Genomic DNA, 25,686 nt, shown 5'->3' with positions numbered 1-25,686 from the left:
CTCTGCCTTCAGAGGGGGCTTAGAATCTCGTCTAAGCCTGGATTTAGAGCCCTGTCTTGGCCACTTACAGCTGTCACCCTGGGAGGGAGACATTCTCTGAGCCCGAGTTTCCTCACCCGTGGGTTGCTGTGGAGACTGGATGGATGAGGCTTTGCTAAGGACACAGCGCGGTGCTGTTGTGGGAAAATGCTGCTGTGATCTTCTCATGGGGCTGCCCACCAGGGAAGTGATGGGCAAGTCCCTCTCGTGTGCGGGGGCCTGGGCCCTGCAGGTCACTTAGCATCCATGCCCCATTCCACCAAGTGCCAGTGCGTTCCCCACTGTGATAACTGGCAACTTCCCTGTTGACCCATGGTGGGGTGTAAACTTCCCCAGGTGAGAACCACTTCTCCCCACCTCGAGGCTGCTATCTGATCCAGGCACATGCTTTCACTCATAACTCTCTGGCTCCCACCCCTTCCTGGCGTCTCCACACTGGCCTGGAGGCTCCCAGTGCCCAGCTTTCTGCAGGGACCTGCATGTGCTCTTGCATCTGCTTCTCTCTTTTGGGGGCATCTTTTTGGACCCAACACACCAGGTGCTCAGAACGTGGTCCTGGGCTCAGGGCAGCAGGACTGACTCCCCAGCCCCCGCCCCATGCTGGGTAGCACTGGGAGGAGGAAGGACATGGTGATTAACTTGGAATGTCATGTACACCCAGGGCTCAGGTGTCCTAGGGTACAGTTAATGGAAAAGAGTGGCAGTGTCCTTTGACGGGGTATCAGGTTGCTCACAGGCTGGAGGCCTGGGTGGACATGTCCCCTGGGAGATTTGGTGAGAAGGAGGGAGTCACAGGCTCTGCCCAGCTGACGGGGGTGGGGGTGCAGAGGCCCAGGGAAGGAGAGCTGAGAGATCGAGCCAGGCTGCCTGCACCCTAACCTAACCAGGCCCTGCACCTTGGGGCTCTGCCTGAGGAGGGGGTGAGGGGAAGGAATGGGGGGGTTGTACAGTGGGGCTTGTCTGAGGCTGAGACACCAGGCTTGCGTGTGTGCGTTAGTTGCTCAGTTGTGGCTGACTCTTTGTGACCCCCATAGATGGTAGCCCACCAGGCTCCTCTGTCCATGGGATTTTCCAGGCAAGAATATTGGAGTGGGTTGCTATCCCCTTCTCCAGATCTTCCTGACCCAGGATTGAAGGACTGAACCTGGGTCTCCCACACTGCAAACAGATTCTTTACCATCTGAGCCACTAGGGAATAATCCCTCATTTTGATCATGGCTTTACAGAGAGACCTCATACTTATCATCAGCTCCATTTGACAAATATGGTCACTGAGGCTTAGAAAGTAAGGCTGAAAGTCACGCAGCCAGGAGGCAGAGAAGGCAAGGGCAGAACTCTCACTGGGGAGGGTACAGCTTGGGGCTGTGATGGTCCTTGGTGGCCTGAGCCCGGTGGGGAGGTTGAGTCCATGCTCCCTGTGCTGACAACTCTGGGACTGCGGACACAGCTTGCCATGTGGGATGGGCCCAGAGTGAGGCCGAGACAGCAGCTCTCCGAGCACACCTGGAGTTTGCTTAGCTAAATGCTGATCTCAAAGGGAACAGGCTGCCACAAGGCCTTGCCCAGCCCAAACAGAGCCAGACGTGAGTGGCAAGACCAGGAAAGACGGGGTAAGTTCTTCTGGGGTCAAGCGGAGCTTTTGCTTTGAGCCTAGATGGTGACTTAGGATGGCTGCTTCTCACCCCAAAGTCAACCCTGTAGGAACTGGAGAGGCAAGAGGGAAATATGGATTCTAGGAAGTGACAGACAGACAAGCAGATGGGGGGAGCCCAGGGAGATCAAAGGCTGTGGAGCTGACACGCTAGTGAGTTGGGGGGAGGGGAGAGGGAAGAGGAAGCAGCCGTGGGAGAGCAGGTTGGAGGAAGTCTTCCCAGGTTCTGTTCTTATCGCTCCCTGGCATTACTCTGGGGCAATGGCTGCTTGCTCCTTGACTGATAATATTGTGAGAGAGAAAGAAAAGATCATTCACCAACGGACAAAAATCAGTGACCACTGGATTTAACAGGGAATGATATTTTTGAAGTTGTGAAGGAAAGAACTTCAAGCTTAGAATTTCATATCTAGTGAAATTCTCATTCAAATTAGAAGAAATAAGGAATACATTCTCAGATTTATACATCTTTAGAAAGTTTGCTACATAAAGGTTCAAATTAAAAATGCTTTTGGAGGAGGTACTCAAATAAGAAGAAAAACAATTCCAAGAGATACTTCAAGCCCTACTAGGATGAGGTTTAATACAAATAGCTGTTGGTAGACCAGCTGCCTCATACCTCCTTTCATTGAACTCCCAGAGCTAGTTTGTTAAAAAGTGTTGCCTGCCTTCTGTCAACCATGTCTCTCCTTTAAGGCTTAGAGATGAGACCCTGACTCTTACTGTGGTGACTGGGCCCCCCTGATGCTCTCGCCTGCCCTTCAGCCCCTAGAGACTGACACGGCAGCTTCTGATGGCTGCTCAGTACCAGACAGGGTCGCTGATACCAAGGGAGCTCAAACAGAGCAAAGTAAAGAGATGGGGAGAGTATCTCACCTATAAAAGAAAGACAACACGCTGAACTATACAACTGGAGCAGAATCATTAGAATGAATGGTCCATAAAAATAGGTATCAGCAATATGAAACAAGTTTAGGGAGGCATAAGAAAAAAGAACATTAGTAACCTGGAAGATCCATCTGAAGAACTCCCTCAGAAGACAACAGGAAAGGATGACCAAACAACAGCAACAACAAAACAGAAAAGCTAAGAAATGGAGCTAGAAGTAGTACTGACATCTGATCATAGGAACTGAAGAGGCAAGGACACTATAAAAACTGAATATTTGAAAAAAATAATGGAGATGGAATTTTCCATGATAAGTGAAAGCTGAAAGGCCTTAGATTTGAAAGAGCTCACAAAATAATGCGCAACAGGAAATATCAGGAAATCCACCACAGGACACATTATAATAAAACATAAGAACTTCAAAGATAAATGAATTGTATTTCATTTTCCAGAGAGAAATAAAAGATCATCCACCAACGGACAAGAATCAGTGACCACTGGATTTAACAGGGAATGATATTTTTGAAGTTGTGAAGGAAAGAACTTCAAGCTTAGAATTTCATATCTAGTGAAATTCTCATTCAAATTAGAAGAAATAAGAAATACATTCTCAGATTTATACATCTTTAGAAAGTTTGCTACATAAAGGTTCAAATTAAAAATGCTTTTGGAGGAGATACTCAAATAAGAAGAAAAACAATTTCAAGAGATACTTCAAGAGATATGAGAAGTAAAGGTGATCAAGTATCGTGGTGAAGACTATTGTCTTCCAAAACAACGAAGACGGCTAGGACAAATAAAGGAAAAAGAGAACACACAATCATAATAAACTAGAATTAACATTCTAATCTAGACAATATCAACATGAGGATGTGGGCTGAAGTGGGAAAATCAAAGCATGAGAAAGTATTAAGGTACTTGTCACATGAAGAAAAATTATAATTACTTATTTGTTTGAGTGCTAAGTAGGATTACATAAATATGAGTATGGAAGGGTGACTACCTTGAAAACAAAAATAGAATGCATAGCTTTTCAACTAACAAGAAAAATTCCATTTACCCAATTGAAAGCTAGAAAGTAGGGGAAAACAAGAAATAGAAAGTATAGTTAATGGAAAATATAAAATAAGATGGTAGTAGAAATAAGCCTTATAGTAATAGCAATTTCACAGGTAAATGGGTTAAACTAATCAATTAAATCATAGAGATTCTCATATTGGAGGAAAAAAAAATAAGATCTAGTAATATATGCCATAAGAAGACACATTTGACTTTAAAAACATAGTATGATTGAAAATAAGAGCATGAAATAATACATACTAAGAAATTAAAATGATTGAAAAAGATATACCAGGCAAACTAAATAAAATGGCTGAGATAACAACTTGAATATCTGATAAAATGGAAATTAATGCAAAAACAACATAAAAGACATAGAAAGCCATTAAATACTGGTAGAAGGAAAAATAAGCAAGACATACAGCCATAATGAATGTAACAGGCAATTGGTAAGTTTCAAAACACATCAAGCAACAACTGATGGAAGTGCAGGGAGAAATATATAAATCAATAATTGTAGCAGTAGATTTTATTGCATCATTATTGAAATTAATAGATCAAGCAGAGAAAAATAACCAGGACCTCTGAAAAATTGAATAATATTAATAATAAGCTTGACCTCATATAATATAAACTCAAGTTTATACTGAGTTACAGATAGAACCCCACACTGAACAAATTCCTCTTAAACAGAAGGAGCACTTATGACCACAAATTAAGGCCATAAGAAAAGTCTCAGTAAATTCCAAAGGATCAATTTCATACAGACTCTGTTCTTTGGTCATAAAGCAACAAAACTAGAAGTGAATAAAATAAGGAGCTATAATTTCATAAATATATTTGGAAACTAACAACATATTATTGTATAACTCTTGGGTTTAAAAAGAAAACCATAAAGGAATGTAAGAAATATTTAAAACTGAATAATAATGAAGATATTATATGCAAATATTTATAGAATACAGCTAAAACTGTACGTAGAGCAAAATTTAAATACATTTATTAAGGAACAAGAAAAGGTAAAAATAAAGGCTTAACACTCAAGAAGTTAGGAAAAGAGCCACAGAGCAAGTAAGTAAGTAAGTGAAGTCGCTCAGTCTTGTCTGACTCTTTGCGACCCCATGGACTGTGGCCTACCAGGCTCCTCTGTCCATGGGATTTTCCAGGCAGCAGTACTGGAGTGGGTTGTCATTTCCTTCTCCAAGCCACAGAGTAGAATAAAATAAATAGACAGAAGGGAAATAATTAAGAAAAGGACAGAAATCAATGAAATGGAGAACAACAACAGGGAAGATTAATGAAGCCAAAAGCTGGTTCCTTATAAAGATTAATGAGATAAACAAATCTTTAGCAAAAGATTTTCTTTCTTTCTGACCAAGAAAAACAGAGAGAAGACACAAATATAAGAAATATGGAATAAAAAGAGGGAAATAACTATGTGCTGTGCTTAGTCACTCAGTCGTGTCTGACTCTTCATGACCCAATGGACTGTAGCCCACGAGGCTCCTCTGTCCATAGGGATTCTCCAGGCAAGAATACTGGAGTGGGTTGCCATGCCCTCCTCCAGGGGATCTTCCCACCCCAGGGACTGAACCCAGGTCTCCCACATTATAGGTGGATTCTTTACTGTCTGAGCCTCCAGGGAAGCTCAAGAATACTGGAGTGGGTAGCCTATCCCTTCTCCAAGGGATCTTCCTGACCCAGGTTCCAAAGAATAAAAAAAACTTCCTGGGAAGACACAGTGGGAGAAATAGTCCACTAACTCTTGGAGGGGAAGGGGTGAGGTCTGGGTGAGACTGAACTTGTGGGAAGCCAGGTCAATTAGCGAGGGCTTCCATATGCCCAGGGAACATGGGAAGGGAAACTGCTCTAGGCCTGTTGAATGGGCCCATTGGCCCTTGTCTAAGCCAGTCACTCCACATGGGGTTCTCCTGTACAGAGGTCCCTGAGACGGGTCTGGGTGGAGGGGACAGGAAGATACCTCCACAGCTCTCATCATTGCCTCCTCCCAAGAAGCAAGGAGCTCTGGACAGGCTGCTCCTCCACCTACGCAGCCCCCATTGTGTGGGCCCAGTGCACACCCAGGAAGCAGGGAGGTGCTGGTTCCCCTCTGGGCAGGGACTTGTGCCCAAGGGCTTCCTACCTCATCGAAGTCAGCCACATCCTCACAGCTCTCCAGGACCCGGGAGTAGAAGGACTGCCCTGGTGGGGAAAAGAGGAAGTTATAGTCAGCCCTCCCTGGACAGCAAATTGCTTATTTAAAAATCCCCAAACACTGTTCTTTTATTTGTGAATGGACAAAGATCTCAAACCATTAAAAGTGGTCATCAGTGGGCAGGGGAAGTGAGAAGATATTGAAAGCATCATGCTTTGATTTTTTTTTTTTTACTGTTACCACTTGAGTTTGACATTTTCAGTGACTGTGCTTCACTTTTATAACTTAAAGAACGCTTTCAAGTCCCCACCAACCTAAGCCAGGGCTTCCCAGGTGGTGCAGTTTTCTAGCAGTCATGTACAGATGTGAGAGTTGGACCATAAAGAAGGCTGAGTGCCGAAGAATCAGTGCTTTTGAACTGTGGTGCTGAAGAAGACTCTTGAGAGTCCTTTGGACTGCAAAGTGATCAAACCAGTCCATCCTAAAGGAAATCAACTCTGAATATTCATTGGAAGGACTGATGCTGAAGCTGAAGCTCCAATCCTTTGACCACCTGATGCAAAAAGCTGAATCATTGGAAAAGACCCTGATGCTGGGATAGACTGAAGGCAGGAGGAGAAGGGGATGACAGAAGATGAGATACTTGGATGGCATCACTGACTCAATGGATGTGAGTTTGAGTCAACTCCAGGAGTTGGTGATGGACAGGGAGGCCTGGCGTGCCACAGTCCATGGTGTTGCAAAGAGTTGGATATAACTGAGCGAAGGAACAACAACAGCAAACCTAAACCAGTGGACCATTTCACAGAAGTGCTACTTCCAGCTTGAAATCAGCCCCATTCTGAAGGCTAGTGTGGGCTGTTACTGGTGGGCAGGCTGGGGACTCAAGTGAGACTTGGTGGTGGGAGAGCACGCCATGCTCCTCTCCCTGGAAATACCTGGAGGCCTGGCAGGATCAGCGCCCAGCCAGGGAGGCACTGGAGTGAGCACCCTCTGATCCTCCATAGTGAGGGGGCCCCAGGCCCCTGGGACCCACTTCTCTCCTCTGGCCTTGGTGGTCTCAACTGTATAATGAGGCTTGGTACAGAGATCTCCAGGGCTTGCCTGGTTTTTAGACTTTAGAAGCAAGTCTTAGTTCAGTATGGAGCTGACAAGGAGGCAGCCAGGGTGTTTGTGTCTAGGTGGATGGTCTGAGGAAGGGTGTGTGTGTGTGTGTGTGTTTATGTGTATGTATGTGTGTGCACTTGGAGGACGGGGGCATGTGGGGAGGCATGTGGGGCATCTCAGATAATGGGGACAAAGCTATAAAGAAAAAGCTAGAGAAAAAAGGTAGATATGGAGTAGACAGATGGGAGAAAAAGACTGTTTAGCACTAACCGGGGACAAAACAAAGCAAAACAAAAAACTGAAAGGAAAAATCTCCATGACAAACCCCAAGGCAGCCGGGAGAGGAGGGGGAAGCAAGAAGGATGGTACCTGATCCTCTTTTAATTTTTCCCGCAGGCAATACGCAACACAAATTGAGAATCAAGTGAGCATATCTGTGCATTGGGGCTCCCCCAAGGACTGCTGCTCGGAATAATCAAAGGCCTTTTCATCCTGGAAGACAGTAATGAAGCCTGGATATGGCTGTGTTCAAGGGATTCCTGGAGTGAGACTGAGCAACCCAGCCGGAGGGGAGGGCTGGTGGGAGGGACAGTGCAAGATGCTATCAGGGTTCAAACATGCCTGAAGCCACCAGGGTTCAAACCTTCCTCTGTCTATTTCCTACAGCCTCATTGGAAAAGACACAAAATACCATGAAATCAGCCACTGCAGAATTTAAATATCAGGACTCTGTTTCAAAAAGCAGTAAAACCTCATTGCTTTAGGCTCTGGGGATTTAAGTGTGGTTGAATATTGTCAAACAGGATGAGCTAAATTTTGCCTCTAGATATTAAAAAAAAAAAGTTTCCTGAAAAAAATCAAATCAATGGTACAGAACAGTGTAAAGGACAACTTATTAAGAAAAGAGAGTGTCATTAAGCAGTTTTGGAAACTCACTTTTTAGGAGGATTTGTACAGGGGCAGCGATCATGCCAGTGGTCCTTTTCTATTCACTAGAGCAGAGCCTCTTTCCAAGTTATCAGTGGGGATTACTCACTCATTTGAAGTTCATTTCCACTTAATGTCTACTCAATACCAGTCTTATTGACATTTCAGCTCCATTTTAGATGACTTTCAGACAAAACCATTGAACATCCCAATATGTAATCACCATTGTTGCCACCGAGATCGAGAATAAAGCTTGAGAGAAAGGATATGGCTGTTCCCTACAGGTGCGAGGCTTTTGTGGATAGAATGAGCAGGAGATTAGATGGGGAAAATTGAACAGCATTTTTCATTCCTGTGGAGGCTTATGGGATAGGGCTGAGCTCTTTGGTTTGAAATAAAATCCTCCTTGAGTCAATAAACGAAGTTTGAATAGCAGACTCTGTGATCACACTGTAATGAGTGTCGTGACATCAGATATATCCAAATAGAGTGGACCAGGAGTCCAGAGCTTAATCGAAGTAAGTTGTATTTCATTTGCCATTTGGAAATATCCACGCTGCCACTACTATCCTAAATGAGATTCTTCTCTCATCATGCAGGATGGAGCACTAGCTTTCATGCAATATGACTTAAGGGTGCGAAACATCCCATCTGCACCAAACAGCTCTCTCTTCCAGTTTACCTTGCTAGAGCCAGACCTTGAGAATAGGCAGGCATGTAACAACTGGACTGTGAGCTGGTGTATGTTCACTCATTCTTGCACGCAAAGGGTCTTCTATTTCTGCTGAAAGCACAGTCATTTGGCCATGGAGGAGGGTGGGCCGGGTGTTTCACAAAGATAATTAGAATCAGGATGCGATCTGAAGAATGTATTACTATCCAAAGGTGAGGATAGGTCAGGCATGTAAAAGGCTACTATATAAGGCAAAATTTGGTTGCTGGTATGCAAAAAAAGTGAAAATAAATTGAGAACACAGGAGAAAGAAAAATGACTTCAACTTAGCAGGTCAATGGAGACATTGTAGGAGTATGGGCAGTTAACACTGGAAGGTCTGATGGAAAGTAGAAATTCAGAGAGACTGAGGGAAAGGGAGAGAGAATGGACTCAGGCAGAAAACAGATTGAGCAAAGGTTTGAATGGTTGAAGCAGACAACGGAGTCGGAAGGAGTGGGAGGCAGGACAAGAGACAGTGATGGTGAAGGGAAGAATGAAAAGGCTCTCCCTTCAGGGAGCAGCCCCCCAAAGGGAGACCTGGAGTGAACGGGAGTGTCCTGGGATCCTGAGAGGGCCTGGGGTTGAGGGGACTGGACCATTAAGGGGAAAGAGAATGTCCTGAGGACAAGCTTCAGGGACATGGCAGTTTTGCCCAGGACCTAGCCCTCTGGGCTGAGTCAGCACCTGACGTTATTCTTTTCCCTGTGTGAGCTGAGAAGGGCAAAGCACTCTGCTTGTGACTGAGACCTGCCACTACTATTTCTTTGCATTGTTTCAAATTAGCCAGACCTCACCGTCTGCACTGCCTGTGGTGTGGACTGTATGGAGGGTGGCCTGGCAGTCACCCCATTCCCTGTCACAGTGCTGTGATGGCCCCAGAATCTTCTCTCCCCCTGACCCCCCACAGCAACTCAAGGGGGGTGACACTGCTATTTTCATTCTCCCCAGTTCCAGTCAGCCTGTTCCTTTTCAAAGGCTAGCTACTTCTATGACTGTGGGGAGGCAGGGCCCTGTGTGCAGAAAAAGAGTCATGTCTAGCCCAGGTTTGGGGCCATGTACTGAGACTGCAGCCATGAAATTAAAAGACACTTACCCCTTGGAAGAAAAGTTATGACCAACCTAGATAGCGTATTCAAAAGCAGAGACATTACTTTGACGACTAAGATCCGTCTAGTCAAGGCTATGGTTTTTCCAGTGGTCATGTATGGATGTGAGAGTTGGACTGTGAAGAAAGCTGAGCGCCGAAGAATTGATGCTTTTGAACTGTGGTGTTGGAGAAGACTCTTGAGAGTCCCTTGGACTGCAAGGAGACCAAACCAGTCCATTCTGAAGGAGATCAGCCCTGGAATTTCTTTGGAGGGACTAATGCTGAAGCTGAAACTCCAGTACTTTGGCCACCTCATGAGAAGAGTTGACTCATTGGAAAAGACTCTGATACTGGGAGGGATTGGGGGCAGGGGGAGAAGGGGATGACAGAGGATGAGATGGCTGGATGGCACCACTGACTCGATGGACGTGAGTCTGAGTGAACTCCGGGAGATGGTGATGGACAGGGAGGCCTGGCGTGATGCGATTCATGGGGTCGCAAAGAGTCGGACATGACTGAGTGACTGAACTGGACTGAACTGAGGCTCAGGCTGGAGGCCTGGAGCTGGCTACTCACCCCCTGGGGTCTCGGAATCATCATCTCTGATGTGTGTGACTCTTTGTGACCCTATGGACTGTAGACTGCCACGCTCCTCTGTCCATAGGATTTCCCAGGCAAGAATACTGGAACAGGTTGCCATTTCCTCCTCTAGGGGATCTTCCTGACCCAGAGATTGAACCCACCTCTCTTGTGCCTCCTGAATTGGCAGGTAGATTCTTTACTGCTGTGCCACCTGGGAAGCCCATCATCTCTAAACTGGGGGCAATTAACCTGGACAACCCTACATCCTGGAACCAGTGTGAGGGTCAGTAAGAGATTGTTTCTGTGAAAGCCTGAGTAAAGCAGCAAGTCCCTTACAAGCACAAGGGGCCACGGGATGGTGGTTAAGGCTCGTGGGCCAGGCTCCCTGAGTTCGAAGCCCAGCTCTATCACTTGCTGGCCGTGTGCTCTTGAAGAAGTTAACCAGTCTTTGTCTTAGTTTCCTCAATGATAAAATGGAGAAAATGATAGTGCTTATACACCTAGTACATAGCTCATTACCCAGTTAAAAGATGGCTATTATTCTGCTAAAGAGTCCTGCTTTTTCTTTTGACATTTAAGTTGTGTCTTAAATATAAAAATGGTTTCCTCTATTATGAATCACGTTTTGTAGCTTATTTTTAGTAGTATATAATCAGGAGCGATTTTCTACGTCATCTTATGTAATATTTTTCAAAGTCTAGGTATTTTAGGTATGATTAGCTCTTTTTTTAAACAAGGTAAAATTTACATTCACAGATTTTAAAAAAATTATTTATTTTTAATTGAAGGATAATTGCTTTACAGTATTGCATTCACAGATCTTAAATGCACAACTCAATGAGTTTTGATAAATGCATATACTTTTGTGCTCACCATATAATCAAGACACATTGATGAAAAACATTTCCAATTCTCAAGACATTCCCTCCCTGCGCACCCCCCCACTACCTCCATCAATCTCTACCCCTCATAGGTAAACCACTGCTCTGATTTCTAACTTTTGATTTTAAACTTTTATAAATGGTATCATACAAAATGTACTTTTTTGTGTGTCTAACTTCTTGCCGTCATTGTAACACTTGTGGTTCACCCAAAATGCAGTTTTGTGGTTGCATATATCAGTAATTCATTCAATTTTATTGTTGAGCAATTTCTGTAGTATGAATAATTTGTTTATCCATTTTCTTGTTCATACTTTTGGGAATGGTTTCAATGTCATGAAATGTTGTGAGTAAAGATGCTGTGAACATTCTTGCAAAAGTATTTTTGCAACTATCATTTCATTTCTCTTGGGGAAATATCTAACCGCAGAATCACTGGGTTATAGCATATGTTTAAGTTTAACTTTGGAAGAAATTGCCAAACAGATTTGAAAAGTGATTATACTGTTTTATAATCCCATCTAAAAAAATATAATGGTTCTATATCCTCAACAACATTTGGTTATTGTCAGACTTTACATTTTAGTGCATGTGAAGCTGTAATTGATTTTGGTTTTTGAGTTTAATTTTTCCAGTGACTAATCACGATCACATTTTCATGTGTTAATTGGCCATTTCTATATCCATATCATAAGTAAGGCAAGGTTGTCCACTTTTATTCAACACTGATACTAGAGTTCTAGCCAGTCATTAGTTTTACAATTTTAAACCAACCTTGCATTCCTGGGATAAAGTTCACTTGCCATGATGTGCTCTCTCTTTTGTATAGTGCTACTCAACCGACTAATATTTTGTTAAGTATTTTCACATCTTTGTTCCTGAGGGATATTGGGCTCTAATTTTCTATTTGTACAAAATCTTTATCAGATTTTGGTATCAAAAATGAGTTACAAAGTGTTTGTTTTTCTCTATTTTCTGAGAGTTTGTGTAAGATTAGCATTATTTTTTCTGTAAGTATTTTTTAGAATTTACCCGTGAAGCTATCCAGACCTGAAGTCTTCTTTATGGAAAAGCAGTTTACACCACCACCATCAACATCATTATTATCCTTGTTATACAAAGTTGATGTCTTTAATAGGTATTGGACTTTTTTGTGCCAATGTTGGTCAGTTATTTTTCAAGGGATTCGTCTCTTTCATCTGAGTTGTAGAAATTTATTGAGATAATATTATTCATAATATTCCCTCATTTTCCTTTTAATGTAATTATATCCCCTCTTTCCTTTCTGATATTGGTAATTTGTGTTTTCTTGTTTTTTTTTTTTTTCTTGTTCAATCTTGCTATACTTTACCTATTTTATTATTTTTTTTTAAAAAGAACTCTGTTATTTTTCTGTGTTGTTTGTCTTCTATTTCTTTCCTTTTATTATCTGTGGATTTAATCATTTAGATTATATTTTTATTTATTGAAACATAATTCACAAACCATAGAGTTCACTCATTGAAAGTGTACAAATCAGTGAGTTTTGTATATTTACAAGGTTGTGCAACCTTCATCACTAATTCTAGAATATTTTCATCATACCAAAAGAAACTCCATACTCATTAGCAATCTCTTCCCATCATCCTCTCTTTCCAGCCCCTGGCAACAACTAATCCATTTTCTGTCTTTATATATTTTTTCTATTCTGACCTTTTCATACAAATGGAACCCTATGATATATGGTCTTTTGAGCCTGGCTTACTACACTTAGCATAATGTTTTTATTCTTGAGTTTAATTTGCTTTTCTTTTAGTAGCTTCTTAAGGCAGGAAACGAAATCATTGATTGTATATATATATTTTTTTTCTGCTGTAAGTATTTAAAGCTATAAATGTTGATGTGTGGTATTTTCATTAACATCCAGTTAGAAATGTCATAATTTTGCTTTTGTTTTCTCTTTGGCCACAGGTTATTTAGAAGGGTATTATTTAATTTCTGAATATTTGGAGCTTTTAAAGATCTCTTATGTGTTTTACTTCTAATTGAATGCCAGGGGGGTCAGAATATATACTCTGTAAGATGCTGGTCTTTTGAAATGTAGCGTGACTTGTTTAATTACCTAGTATATGGCCTGTCTTGATAAGTACTCGGTGTACATATGAGAAGAATGTGTATTTTCTCAGCTGGGGAGTGAAAGATTCTAGGAATGCCAGTTAGGTCAAGGTGCTTGATGATGCTGTCAAACCTTCCACGTCTCTAAGGACTTTATTGTTCAGTTGTTTGTGATTCTCTCCTGTAATAACACTTCTTCACCTATGAGGAACACATTCTATTCAGCTTTATAATGACAACTGATGGTACTGTAGAATGAAGAAATTCTATTGAAAAAAATTTTCCAGGAAAGCAGCTATTCCTTCAGTTCCTTAAACAGTGTGTGCTCTCCAGAGATCGCCAGCAACTCAGAGAGCCAGGTCTGGGTTCTGTAGAGTCCCTGGGGTTCCCACAGGGAAGGTTGTCCCTTCCTTTGCCCCATTTCTCAGTTAGATGGAGGTCTCATCTACCTCTTACCCTTTGTTTTCCGCAAATCTTACTCAAATATAATTTCTTGCCTCCACTTATTTATTTCCCCTTCCCTCACCCTATTAACACCTGGGGACTCAGTGGAAACTCAGGCTTAGGTCAGGGATCCACCGAGAGGCAGGGGCAGGGCAGGGATTGTGAACGCCATCCCTCTGGCTCAGCTCAAACTTGTACTTCCTTGCAAGTGCTGCCTCACACTGATTCTTCTGTGTAACTGATGGCTCTGGTTCCCATTTTTTCAGACCTAGGCACTAATGTAGAGAGAGTGTGGTGCTTCCCCTTGCGCCTAGGACAGAACCAGCTACACACTCAGCAACTGGTGCATCTTGGGTTCTCCCATTCTGTGACAGATGGAGGAGGCTGAGGTCTCAGTGACCCACAAGCTGTGCAGAGTACCTTCCCGGTGTCAGGCACTGGGAAGATAATGAAGCATAATGGAAAGGTGACTCTTTTTACATCCTTAAACGGGGTAAAACTGTTAAAACTGCAGTCCTGACTTTTTCTTAAACCTTGGCTTTTTAAAAAAGCCATTGAGTGAAAACTGACCTCCAGTTAAGTTGATGAGCCTGTTTGCTTAGAAATATAAAATAAAATAGAAGCAATGACTGTTGAGCCAACCTCTTGGGGTTAGATCAGTCCAGGCAGCAAAGAGGTAAGAGGCCAAAGGTAGAAATGACCAGGTGGTATTCTCTGTCTCAGGAGCCCTTTCTGGACTGTCAGTGGAGGAAGCAGATCACTGACTGGTGCTGCTTGGCTCGGGGCTTCAGTGTCCCCCGCTGCTAACTGCTTGGCTCCTCCTGCTGCACCTCTAAGTTGTGCTGCTGCCCTGTCGCTTCTGTCTGGGGTCTGTTCTGTGCACTGTGCGGGCCCCAGGGAACCTGGTGAGGTACCTGGACTGGAGGAGCCCACCAGGATGGTGATGGCTCCAGGTGTTTTCACCCCATCGTCTTCATGTCTGGCAGAATTTGGGGTGTCAACAATGGGCAGGAGTCCAAAGGAGAACTCCTGCCCAACCAATCCTTGGGTCCATGGGGTCCCCAGGATCACACTCCACTCTCTTTCTCTCTCTGTAGAAGGTTGTAGCATGAGGGGTCCTGGAATAATTAGCACAATCCTTATATTGCACAGCAATTTACAGTTTGTAGAGCCTTTCATGTATATCAACTTTCTCATTTGATCCCACAGCGGTCCCGTAAGAACCAAGCATATTTCACCTTCTCCTAGACCTTACCATCTGGATTCGCAACCACTGGATTCCAACCCCTTTCCAGGGTACACAGGGTACCGAGCGAAATTTCTGACTTCCCGGGGGACATACTCACTAGAATGACTTGCAGGCAAGCCCATCCTCTTTGTGTGCCCCAAACCTGCTCTTCCTTGCTCCATTGGTGGCCTCACTGTCCACCCAGGTACTCAAGTACGGAATCCAGAGGCACACTGGCCCTGCCTTCTTGCTTACCGTCAACTCCAGAGCAGCCCCCTCTCTGAACAAATGCACCCCTTCTCTCCAAATCCACAGCCCCCTGTTGAGGCGCAACCCTCTGCCTGTGCCACTGCCTCTCCCTGGGCTTCTGACCTCCAGAGTGTGCTTCCCCAAATCAGATCTCCCCACCCCATTCTCCTGCCAAGAGCCTCAGCAACTCCCACTCACAAGGCAAAGTTCAAACTCCAGGGGTAACACTGAAGATCCTCTGTGTTTGAGCCCAGCCTCCCCTCCACCCACTCCCAGCCCAGCCCCTGCCAGCGCTCCTTGTTCCCCAAGCCCTTGACATAGTTCCACATCATTATACCTGTACTGACAGTGGTCCCTCTGCCTGCACTGGGGCCTTTTGTGAGTGTTGCCTCTGCCAACATACTATCCTTGCTCAAGAGTGTTTAGATATCAGCCCACCCCCTGCTCAGCAAATCTCCTCCCTGGGCCTGTGTGCTTTTCCAGCCTCTTAGGGAGGCTTCAGGAGCTCCTGGTCTGAGTGGGTTTCCCTCACCCCATGCTGCCTGGCACCTGTCCCTCCCTTTCCAGAACACTCATCACCCTCACAGTGACTTGTGCAATGGCTGTCTTCCCCTGGAGGGCAAGGACCATGTCTGTCTCATTGACTGCTGTCACCTCATTGCCTGCAATAGCACTTGGCTCATAACTGGCTCTCAGTGAATATTATTACCTGGATGAATGAAAGGAGTGAACTAATGACTAAATACTTGACTTACAAAACTGATTAAAATACAACTTTTAATGAACTGGGAAAGAGTTTATGACATCAATGAGACAATCATAAGTGATCACTGACTGAATACTTGATACAATTAAGGAATTATTGTTATTTTTTATGAATGATATGTGGGGACTTTTTAGCCGATGATTTTTATATCTATATACTGACTATTTACAGAGGAAATAGTGTGGTGTTGGGATTTACTCCCAAATAATTTGGAGGGTGGGAGTAGGAAGGGGGACAGATGAAACAAGGTTGTCCATGAGTTGATAGCTGTTAAGACTGCATGGGGGAGAACTTGAGGGCAATTGTACTAGTACTGTTTTCCCTACTCTTGTATTTATTTGAGATTTTCCATTCTAAAAAGTTAAAAAAAAAAAAAAATAAGACTGGACCCAGGGATGGGAGTAGGTGGAAGGGATATAGCTTTGTGTTATCAGTAAAGGTGGGCAAGATAACCAAGACTTTGCAATTCAGGGAAATTATTTGCAAGTCTGATCTTGAACACATTTCCTTCCAGCAGCATTTTTGCTGAGGGCTGTTTACAGTAGAGGCCAATTTTATGGTCGTTTCAACATCATAAAATGATCTCCTCCTCATCAGAGCAGGAGAGGCCTGGGCAACATCCAGCATGCTCTGCTGTTCTCTGAGGTCTGCACTGGTTTGGTCTGGCTGGGTCGGCATGGGGGGGCCATTTGTCACCAAGGGCTTTCGGCAGAGAAGATCCTGCCCCCCACCTGTGAGTGCTGTGAAGAGTGGAGGAGGCAGGCACACATCCCTCAGGGGACCCGCAGAGGCATGGAGCCATGTCCACAGCCCTCTGTGCACTGCAGGGCTGTCCTAAGGGTCCCCTCCCTCTGCCACCTTCAGTAGGGACAATGCCCACCTCCCAGAGAGGAGGTGCTGAGTGGAACCAGTGTGCATAGGCAGGTCCAGGCATCTAGGAGCATCTCAGGGCTGGGACACTGGGATCCTCTCTGCCTCCTTCATCAGGATGGCAGAGAAGTCTCCAGAGAAATCATGTCTCACCAAGAGGGAAAGCTCCACCCTTTTAATGGGAAAATGAATCTAACTTGGAACCTGAGGTGGCCCCTGCAGCAGCAGAGAGTAGAGGAATCTTGTCCTCAGTGCTCAGTGAGGGCCCTAACCCCTTCTCAGCACAAAGTCACCCACCCACCCAGTTCCTTTCTGGGCTTGTGGGCCTCCACTGACTGCCTGCCACCTCTGCTGCAGCCAAACCTATTGGCTGCCTGGCCATTGGATTTAACTGGGATTTCACTCCTCTGGGCTCTGGTCCTGTCAGTCCCTCACCCAGAATGGTCTCGTCTCCCCCAAGCAAAAATCCTCAACTTTCTTCCACATCTCCACTTGTGCAAGCAGCTATTCAAGGCTCAGCTTAAGTGCTTCCTTAAGCTCGCCTCCTCTGTCTCCTCCTCTGTCCTCTCAGAAAGCTTTCTTTGACCTCTGGTGTACGGGGGCAAGCTGCCATCCTCTGAATGTACTGCAGTTTATGCCCTGCCACTAAACACACCTTGGCCCTCTATGCCCGGCAATGTTTCTCCATTTTATCTGCACATATTTCTTTTCCCTATCGGATTGTGAGATCCTAGTTTTTAAAAGCCCCACCATGTACCTTGCACTCTAGGCAGTGATGCTCAGAATAAGCATATTCCATAAAGCAGATGGGGTGGGGGCTGTATAGCCCCTCTTGCTTCTGACCTGTGGGCCAGAGCCGAACTCCCCAGCATTTGCTAGAGGGTGAAGTTAGCCTCCCGCTGGGGCCCTGGAAGATTCTCCTGGATAGACAGCAGGGGGCGGGGACATTCACAGTTGAGGACACTAAGCCAGAGTGGCAGTGCCACAGAGAAAGAAGGATTCAAACCCACTAACAAGTTCAAAAACATGCCATTTCCTATTCATTTTGATGACCTGGCCCAGTGCCCAGCATAAGGCTGCATTAGGAGAGCTAAGATCAGATCGCTGTCTTGAATGTGCTTAGACTGTAGCCCACCAGGCTCCTCTGTCCATGGGATTCTCCAGGCAAGCATACTGGAGGGGGTTGCCATGCCCTCCTTCAGGGGATCTTCCCGACCCAGGGATCGAACCCACGTCTCTTAGGTATCCTGGATTGGCAAGCAGATTCTTTACCACTAGTGCCACCTGGAAAGCCTTAGTGGCATGTAAACAGGGGCAGCTGCTGAACTACAGAGCGCCCTAGGTGAGTGGTGGGAGGAGTGCGCACACTACTGCAAGCAGGGCAGGGCTTCACAGAGGAGGCAACAGCTGAGCTGGGCCTTGAAGGGTGCACAGAATTAATGGGAGTTCTCAAGGTGGAGGCGGAAGAAGAAACACAATGTCTCGAGGCCTGGAGATTAAGAAGGCCTGGCACCTTTGGGGAATGGCAAGAAGTCAGTGTAGTGGGAACCCATGGAGTGGGCTGGGGTGAAGGAGAGGGAGGAAAAATCAGCTGGGCCGAGGGGGAAGCCTTGATAAAGCAAAACTCTGTGTCAGTGACCAGGTCAGGAGAATTAGGTGGAGATCAGACCCAGCTTCCAGAGCTCACCCAGCTCATCCATCAACTCCCCAAGCCCAGCATTCTGGCAAGAAAGCTCAGGGATGGAGAGCAAGGGAGGACCAGGAGGCTGGCTCCAGACAGTCAGGGCCAGGGGCATGGAAGGGGCTGAGAAACAGGGAGAAGGCTGGACTGGAGGATCCTAGAGGCCCTTCCCACCCCACCTTCCATGGCTGTGAGTGATGCTGGGAATGATCTCAGGAGATGAAAAAGGACAACTTAAGCTCCACTGCCTCCTTCTGAGTAGCGTCCTGTAGTCAGGATGGCTCCTTCCCAGACCTCCCAGTCCTGACTCAAGCCTCTGGGTTAAATGAGGACCACGGTCTTCATCTTGCTTATGTGAAGCAGAGACCCCAGGCCCAGTGGTCCACAAGCATGAGGGGACTGGGGTCCGCACCTTCTGGTGTCTCTATGTCTGCCTCAATGGACCATGACTCCTGAGGTTACAGACTGCATCTTCTTTACCCCGGGGGGTTCCAGGCCTGGCCACAAATGTCAGCACATTCAGGGAATGAATGAATGAGGATAGGCCCGGGTTAGGAGTGCGCCACTGGGGCAGTGAGAGTCAAAAGCTACAGATGGAGCTGGGTCATGTGTGCTGAGTGAGCCTGAGGGTGGAGTGGAGTGAGCTGAGCTGGAGTGGAGGGAAAACATGCGTGGCTGGGGATGAAGATGGTGCCTGCCCAGCTCATATGGGAACAGGGGTCTCGGGGGAGGGAGTCTACCCTGGGTTCCTGTGGAACATCTTAGCTGGTGGGGGGGCTCCCTCTAGAGCAGAGGCTGGGCCGATTTGCCTGCTCTTGGCACAGGTTGGAACCCCTCAGGTGTGCTCTCCTCTCTATCTCCCATGGTACCTTCTCTCCTCACTCCTGGCTGACAGAAGAAGGAAGCTGGGCTGGAGAGAAGATGACTCAGAGGCCAGCAGCCACCCCAAGTAGGAGTGGAACAACCACCTCACAAACACAGAGGTCACTTAAGTGCTTTCCCATACCTAATTTTTTCACTGAAGCAGCCTGATGGTGGTGGTGGTTTGGTCGCCAAGTCATGTCCGACTCTTGTGACCCCATGGACTACAGCCTGCCAGGCTCCTCTGTCCACGGGGATTTTCTAGGCAAGAGTACTGGAGTGGGTTGCCATTTCCTTCTCCAGCAACCTGATGAGATGAGTTTTATCATCATGCCCATTTTACTGATGAGGAAACTGAGGTTCAGAGACGTTAAGTCTGGAGCAGGACCCAGATGGAACCCAGGGGGCTTTTGACCCCATATTTAGAGATTTCTCTACCAGAGTCCCATAGGGCTCTTTCCTTGGTGTCCTAGAGGGCACAGCACAGAAAACCAAGCTGTATTTTAACCAATTTGTGTACCAGGGCCATACATAACTCACCTGGTGCTCCCTTATACCACTTGGCCTGGAGATTTACTCAAGGGATCTGGGGAGCTCGGGGCCAGCATCTCCCTCTGACTGTTCACTGGCTTCTCATTCCTCCCTGCCAGGGACTTGCCTGGACACCAGTGGCTGTGTGCAGGGGGTGCTGTGGAACATTCTAGAGTGAGTCAGTTTCCACTGAATTATAGTTAGTGTCGGTCTTTGCGGGCATTTATAGTCAACTGCTGGCAGCAGCAGGTGAATGACTGGGGCATCTCAGTTTGTTGCAGTGGATTTATTCTGGAAACCTGCCATCTGTCTGTTCCTGCCGCCCAAAACCCCCTCCTCGGGAGCTCTACCTACCACAGCCCACTTCAGAGGAAGAGCTCAGAAGTGGACCCTCCACTCAGTCCAGAGGGTACAGGTTGCAAATTGGCTAGTTCCCGAGGCAAGGACTGGCCCCACCGTTCAGAGAAAAAGGTGAACATCAGGCAATGGCACCCCACTCCAGTACTCTTGCCTGGAAACTCCCATGGATGGAGGAGCCTGGTAGGCTGCAGTCCATGGGGTCGTGAAGAGTCGGCTATGACTGGCGACTTCCCTTTCACTTCTCACTTTCATGCATTGGAGAAGGAAATGGCAACCCACTCCAGTGTTCTTGCCTGGAGAATCCCAGGGACAGGGGAGCCTGGTGGGCTGTCGTCTATGGGATCACACAGAGCCAGACACAACTGAAGTGACTTAGCAGCCCCAGCAGCAGACAAACAAGGTGCTCACCCCCAGCTCACCAGAAGGGATAAAGAGGCCTTGAGGGCAGAGAACTTGGGCTGGGGGTGAGGACTTGTGGATTGGGCCCACCATGCCTCGGTGCCTCCACCAAGGATACACAGATCTCTCTATGCCTTGGTTTCTCTGCCTGCAAATGGGACTGGTGTGCGCAACCTGGACTATCCTGCCATAGCAGTAACACTGCAACCTGTAGCTAAAGACCGAAATACTGTGCTCTGTCCAAAACAGAGACCCTTGAGAGAACACGCTTGCTTTTTCTAAAGGCAGCACCAGCTGGCAGGTGGCACGTGGAGGTCTAGGGCACTGCAGAGAAAGCAGTCTGGGTGGGTGTGGGAAGCAACAGGCAGCCAGGCCCCTGTTCCTCTCCCTCCTGTCGGCAGGGACACCACAACCCCCTCTACCTCTGCCTGTCCCTACGAGAGCAGGCCTCAGGACAACCCAGGGCCTGGTGCCCAGAGCTGGCTCAACCAAGGGGGTGATATGGATGCCCCGGGGGCTGCTGGAGACCTCCTGGGAAGGCTGCCCCATGGTCTCCCCTCTCCCTCCTGACACAGGTGCAGACGTGTGTCCAGCCTGGGCCCCGGTGCTTATTCTGCTCTTTAGTCTGGTGGCTTTGTTCAGCTCCTCCCTTGCCCACCCACCCCACCTCCACCCTCAGGCCCCTCTCCAGGGGAGGAAGGGCCATGTCTAGTGAGGAGCACCTGGCTTTCAGTCAAAGGCTGCCAGAGACGCGCCTGGCCCAGGGGGCTGGGCTGTGGCCCAGGGACCAAGACCAGGGACTCCTGGTCTTCAGGGACTGCCCACTGTCCCTGGAGTGAAGGCCGCCTTGCCTCCTCTGCTCTGCTCAGGGATTCAGGCTCATGGAGCCTCGGTCTGTTCCCATGCTCCAGCTTCTCTCCTGACTGTGGGCATCCTGTCGCTTCTGTCTGCTCTGTCCTTACCTGTTCACCTTACTCCTTCTTGCTCTTCCCTTGGGTTTCAGCTGTAGTGTCACCTCCTCCTGGAAGCCTTCCCTGACTACCCTGCCCCCAGCCTGCATCAGGGTGCTGCTTCTATAGCTTGCATGCTACATTTGTCCCCATCTTTATCGTATCACGCACCTCTCCTATTATCTGTCCCCTGCTCCTCCTGTCTCACTGGATGTGGGCTTGTCGAGGGCCAGGCCTGGGTCATGCCCAGCCCCCAGCTGTGGCACAGAGGTCATAGTAAATGGTGACTGGATGCTAGGGGGCTAGGAAGAGAACTGACAGTGAGAGAGGCTCGTGGGGCTCAAAGGATCCCTGACCACAGACAGACCTAAAAGAAGCCAACAGTATCGCCATCATGCTGGTTTCTAGCAGCCTGGGTCTGCCAGGCTGGGACCCCACCTCCACTTTGTGCCCAAGGAAACCAGCCTGCAGGAGAGAGAGAGGGGGGAAGAGGGGGCCCAGGGTCCCCTGAGCCTAGGGGTGGGGTTCTTGCTTTTGCCTCCCCAGGACCTCCTGTAGGCCAAGGACTCTACAGTCCTCCGGCTGGCACATTGGCCGATGCAGGGAGAGACGCACACGCAGATACTGAAACAGGGGGACCCTGATTTTTGAGAAATCATAATGGCTAGCCTGGCAAGGGGCAGATGGCTGCCCGTGAGAAGCTTTTTTGCCCCAAGCCTGCTAGAAGTTTTCCAATCCCTCCTTCCTTCGCTGCTCTATCCCATCTGCCCAGAGCTGGGGGTCCCCATAAGATGGGGGCTTCCCTACCTCGGAAAGTCACTTTGGCGATCCGGTCACCCTTGCCCCGCAGCTCGGAGACCGTCTTGAGGTGGACGAGCAGGGCCATGCTGGTGTGAGGAGCCCCGGAACCGCCAGGAGGGAGCAGCCGGGGAAAGAAAGAGCTCTGTGGATGGAGCACTCAGCACACTCACGCCTCCCTCCTCTCTGCTGCCGCCTCCTCTCCCTCCAATGCGGCCCACAGAGACCAAGGCAACCAAGCCCAGCGGCTCCCTCCAGCGACTCACAGAGACTCGTAGCCCTGCCAGCTCCCGCCCCTCCAAGTTGTCAGCCCAGCGTGTGTGTATCTGTGTGTGTGTGTGTCGTGTGCGCCTGAGCGCAGCCTAGCAGTGCAGACAGTCTGAATTCATTATTCAGCAGCCGCCTGCTCCCAGATAAAGCTCTGCTCAGCTTCAGGTGTCTTGGAGCGGGGCTGCCAGCCCACCTCTCCACAGGGCCTTCCAGGCCCACTCTCCTGCCATCAGAAGTGGGCAGAAAGGAGTGGGGATGAGAGGGGTAGGCTGGGGTGGGGAGGCACCCCCTCCAGTGGAGGAGAGGGAACTTGATGACCTTTGTGTACCGGAAGCTAGGCTGTTGCACAGTTTCAGGGTGATCCTCGCTGTCCCTCCACCAGTCAAGTTGGCTAGCAAGGCTGCTGCTGCCCACCAGGCTCGGGGGGCCTTGATGGGGCGGGCCTGGTTGTTTGAGGGGGTCACACTGTGCTAGGTAGAAATCCCAGCCAGGGCCCTGCAGCTGGAAAACCAGCATCTACCAGGCAACATCCAGGCTGCGCCTGCTGGCCAGACCCTCAGAAAAGTGTTAGTCATTCGATCACGTCTCACTCTTTGTGACCCCATGGTCTGTAGGCCGCCAGACACCTCTGTCATGGAATTCTCCAGGCAAGAATACTGGAGTGAGTTGCCATTTCCTTCTCCAGGGGATCGTCCCGACCCAGGGATCGAACCCGGGTCTCCTGCACTACCATCTGAGCCATCAGGGAAGCCCTAAGAGGAAAGACGAATGCTTTCTTCCTTCTGCTTTCATGGAGGTTATGACCCCAGGAAGCCAGTCCTGACCCCTTGGAATCTGGGAGGGTGGAAGTGGTACTTCTGGGGAGCCCAGGAGCCAGGCTCAGCGTGATCGGAGATGCCTGACTGTGAAGGCCTCTGAGGCTTATGTTTTACTAAGGGCAGTGCTTTAGGTCCCAGGTGGCAAGATGTTCTAGGGGAGAACTGTCAGCTCCCAGGGGTGGGGAAAGGGGTGTCTGCAGCAGAATTTCTAAGGACCAAAGGAGAACTGCCCCTCCTTTCTTCTAGCAGCACACCCAGGAGGGGCTCAGGGAGAAAGGGACCTGGAGGCTGGAATCCCTGAGCCTGGAGCCTTTGCAGGGCCAGCTGCACCCTTGCTCTTACGTTGCTGTGCATGGAATGCCATGCTGCACCCTTAGCTTCTCGGCTAGACTCAGCTGGAAGTGCCTCTGCAGCCGCACGGCACCTGACCTGGGTTGGTCCTTGTCTGTGATGCCCCTACCCTCTCTCATCCACTGCTTCATTGGGCTGTTCCACTTACCTCCCCCGACCCCCCAACTGGGAGACCCTGGAGCGCTGCCCCTTTGCAGCCTCAGAGGCTTGCACACTCTCCTGTGGATAGTAGGCTATTCAGTGACTGTTGACAGGATAAAAGAGTGAGCGTGGTGACCTAGCTGAACAGTCAAAAGGTTAAAAACAAAGAAATATTAAATTCTTACGGGGTGTGACAGGAGGTTACTCCCTTCGAATTCTACAGTCTAAGTGACCTGTAGGATGTCTCAAGAACTTCCCTCCTTCTAGGTGTTTCCTTCCTGCTCTATCCTATTTTTTTCTATTTCTTTGTGTTCTAATTCCTTCTCTCTCTTCCCTTCCTCAAATTCTTCTCCTTTCTCACTTTAGCCAGTCATATTGAGTTAAAGAATATTTTAGAATATTGTATTTATGCAATAAAAGTGAATGTCTAATTAAATAGATGTTGAATGTCTCTCTTTTTGAAAAGTAAATTCACTAGCATGTTCCAGCCCTAAGGCTAACAGGTGATCTTTGTAAGGTTTGTAGGTGCATTACAGGGGAAAAAAGTCCATCCCCTCCCTAGGCCCTCTGGAGGTTCTCAAGAAGGGGCTGAGTTTCATGGGGCCTCCTATAGACCTGTGCATCTTTAGGAAAAAGTCCTTGAACTTGCCCTAAGCAAGGCCTGCAGCCTTGTTGAATTCCAGTTTCCATATCTATAAAGCTGTAGCAATTCCACCTGGTCAGAACAGAGTACCTGTCAGCTGAGCCACTGACCCTTCTGATACCTAAGCCAGAGCCCACTTTTTAATTTTTACTCTCCTGACTATTACCCTTTGGGCTGACTGTTAGTTCCCTGATGGCTCAGTTGATAAAGAATCTGCCTGCAATACAGGAGACCCCAGTTCGATTCCTGGGTTGGGAAGATCTGCTGGAGAAGGGATAGGCTACCCACTCCAGTATTCCTGGGCTTCCCTTGTGTTTCAGCTGGTAAAGAATCCACCTGCAATGTGGGAAGCCTGGGTTCAATCCCTGGGTTGGGAAGATCCCCTGGAGAAGGGAAAGGCTACTCACTCCAGTATTCTGGCCTGGAGAATTCCAGGGACTGTATCGTCCATGGGGTGGCAAAGAGTTGGACATGACCGAGTGACTTGCGCTTTCACTTTCTAGTATAAAGTTGTTCGGTGAACATGTTCTGAACTCCTAGTACCAGGTGCGGGGGTTTCAGACATGCATATGATACGGTCCTGGCCCTCAATCAAAAGTGACAAACGGAAGAGAACACAGACACACAGAACCCAGAGCAAAGGGTCCACGGGCAGAATCAGCTCAGAAGCTGTGAATCGAGGGAAGGAGTGGGCACTGGACCTTGTCTGGGGGTGGGGGTCATTAGGACCACCTTCCTGGAGTGTGACACCTTGGACTAATTGCTCTTCTTTTACAACGTTCATGAATGTTGTTCTTATCATAGCCTACATTCTGGATGGAGAATTTAGAAATCAACAGATGAGGTTGCATTTTGGAGGATGGATGGAGACTCTTCCACCTCCTTTGCAAGCATTCATTCCTTTCAGCTCCTTTTTCTCCCTGGGCCCCAGGTTTCCTGCTCTTGCACCTCTTGGAAGCCTGGGGCCCCCAGTTCCATTGTCATTGGTCCCAGAGGGCCTTCTGAGGATTCTGGAAGCTGACGTTTTCATCAGCTGCCATGGACAGAGTCGAACTATGAAGGTAACACCTCTCATCTGACGGATGAAGTGAGATTGTGCTGGACGACGCTAAACTGCAGAACCACAGACTCTCTGTTGACT

General features: G+C 47.6%; 1 protein-coding gene across 1 annotated transcript in view; it reads right to left on the bottom strand.

Annotated features, from left to right (window-relative positions):
* The window catches only part of OTOF (otoferlin), a 90,299-nt gene extending 67,827 nt beyond the window's left edge, over positions 1 to 22,472 (bottom strand). Inside the window, exons 1-2 of the mRNA XM_018055534.1 lie at positions 22,332 to 22,472; positions 5,781 to 5,839 (exon numbers count right to left, since the gene is read on the bottom strand). Of these exons, the coding sequence (XP_017911023.1) occupies positions 5,781 to 5,839; positions 22,332 to 22,410 (138 nt within the window). The 5' untranslated portion in view covers positions 22,411 to 22,472. The remainder of the gene's footprint in view (positions 1 to 5,780; positions 5,840 to 22,331) is intronic.

This window comes from Capra hircus, chromosome 11, assembly GCF_001704415.2.
Source record: "Capra hircus breed San Clemente chromosome 11, ASM170441v1, whole genome shotgun sequence".
Classification (NCBI taxonomy): domain Eukaryota; kingdom Metazoa; phylum Chordata; class Mammalia; order Artiodactyla; family Bovidae; genus Capra; species Capra hircus.
The sequence above is the reverse complement of the archived record's forward strand: the minus strand, read 5'-3'. Positions and strand labels throughout refer to the sequence as shown.